Source organism: Neopelma chrysocephalum, unplaced genomic scaffold (genome assembly GCF_003984885.1).
Source record: "Neopelma chrysocephalum unplaced genomic scaffold, ASM398488v2 Primary Assembly neopelma1_88969, whole genome shotgun sequence".
Lineage (NCBI taxonomy): Eukaryota > Metazoa > Chordata > Aves > Passeriformes > Pipridae > Neopelma > Neopelma chrysocephalum.
Window position 1 is genome coordinate 193 of NW_020918013.1, and position 626 is coordinate 818.

Sequence of the window (626 nt, forward strand, 5' to 3'; positions counted from 1 at the left end):
TATCCCGGCAGGATGGAGCGGGAAGGGCCGTACCCGGGGCGGCTGGAGCAGGACGGGCAATATCCCGGCAGGATGGACCGGGAGGGGCCGTATCCCGGCAGGATGGAGCAGGAGGGGCCGTATCCGGGCCGGCTGGAGCGGGAGGGGCCGTTCCGGGCCCGGGAGGGGCCCTACGGGGCCTGTATGGACCGGGAGCGCTGGGAACGGGAGTGGCCGCGGGGACCCCTCAGCAGAGGCCCCTCGAGGAGCTCCAGCCCCGGGGGGGGGCAAAGCACCAGCGGCAGCACCAGCCCCAACACCACCCTGCAGCGCAAGTACGGAGCGGGAACATCGGGAATGCGGGAGCGGGAATGCGGGAACGGGAATGGGGGAATGGCACCGGGAACAGGAATGGGGGATTTGGGAAAAAGGCCCCAAATCCAGGGTTGGGAATGTAGGAACAGCCCCCAAATCTGGGATTGGGAATGTAGGAATGGACCTGAGGGCTGGGATTGGGAATGTGGGAACACCTCCAAAATGTGGGACTGGGAATGTGGGATTTGGGAACAGCCCCCAAATCTGGGGTTGGGAATGTGGGAACAGCCCCCAAATCCGGGATCGGGAATGTAGGAACGGACCTGAAAGCC

At 65.3% G+C, this 626-nt stretch overlaps 1 protein-coding gene across 1 annotated transcript in view; it reads left to right on the forward strand.

Annotated features, from left to right (window-relative positions):
* Positions 1-375, forward strand: part of LOC113979789 (IQ motif and SEC7 domain-containing protein 2-like) — a gene marked incomplete at its 3' end in the record, with an annotated part of 561 nt that extends 186 nt beyond the window's left edge. The window contains exons 1-2 of the mRNA XM_027707075.1: positions 1-13; positions 44-375. The exon at positions 1-13 is cut by the window's left edge and continues 186 nt beyond it. Coding sequence (XP_027562876.1) covers positions 1-13; positions 44-375 — 345 coding nt within the window. The remainder of the gene's footprint in view (positions 14-43) is intronic.
* Between the last annotated feature and the right edge of the window lie 251 nt (positions 376-626).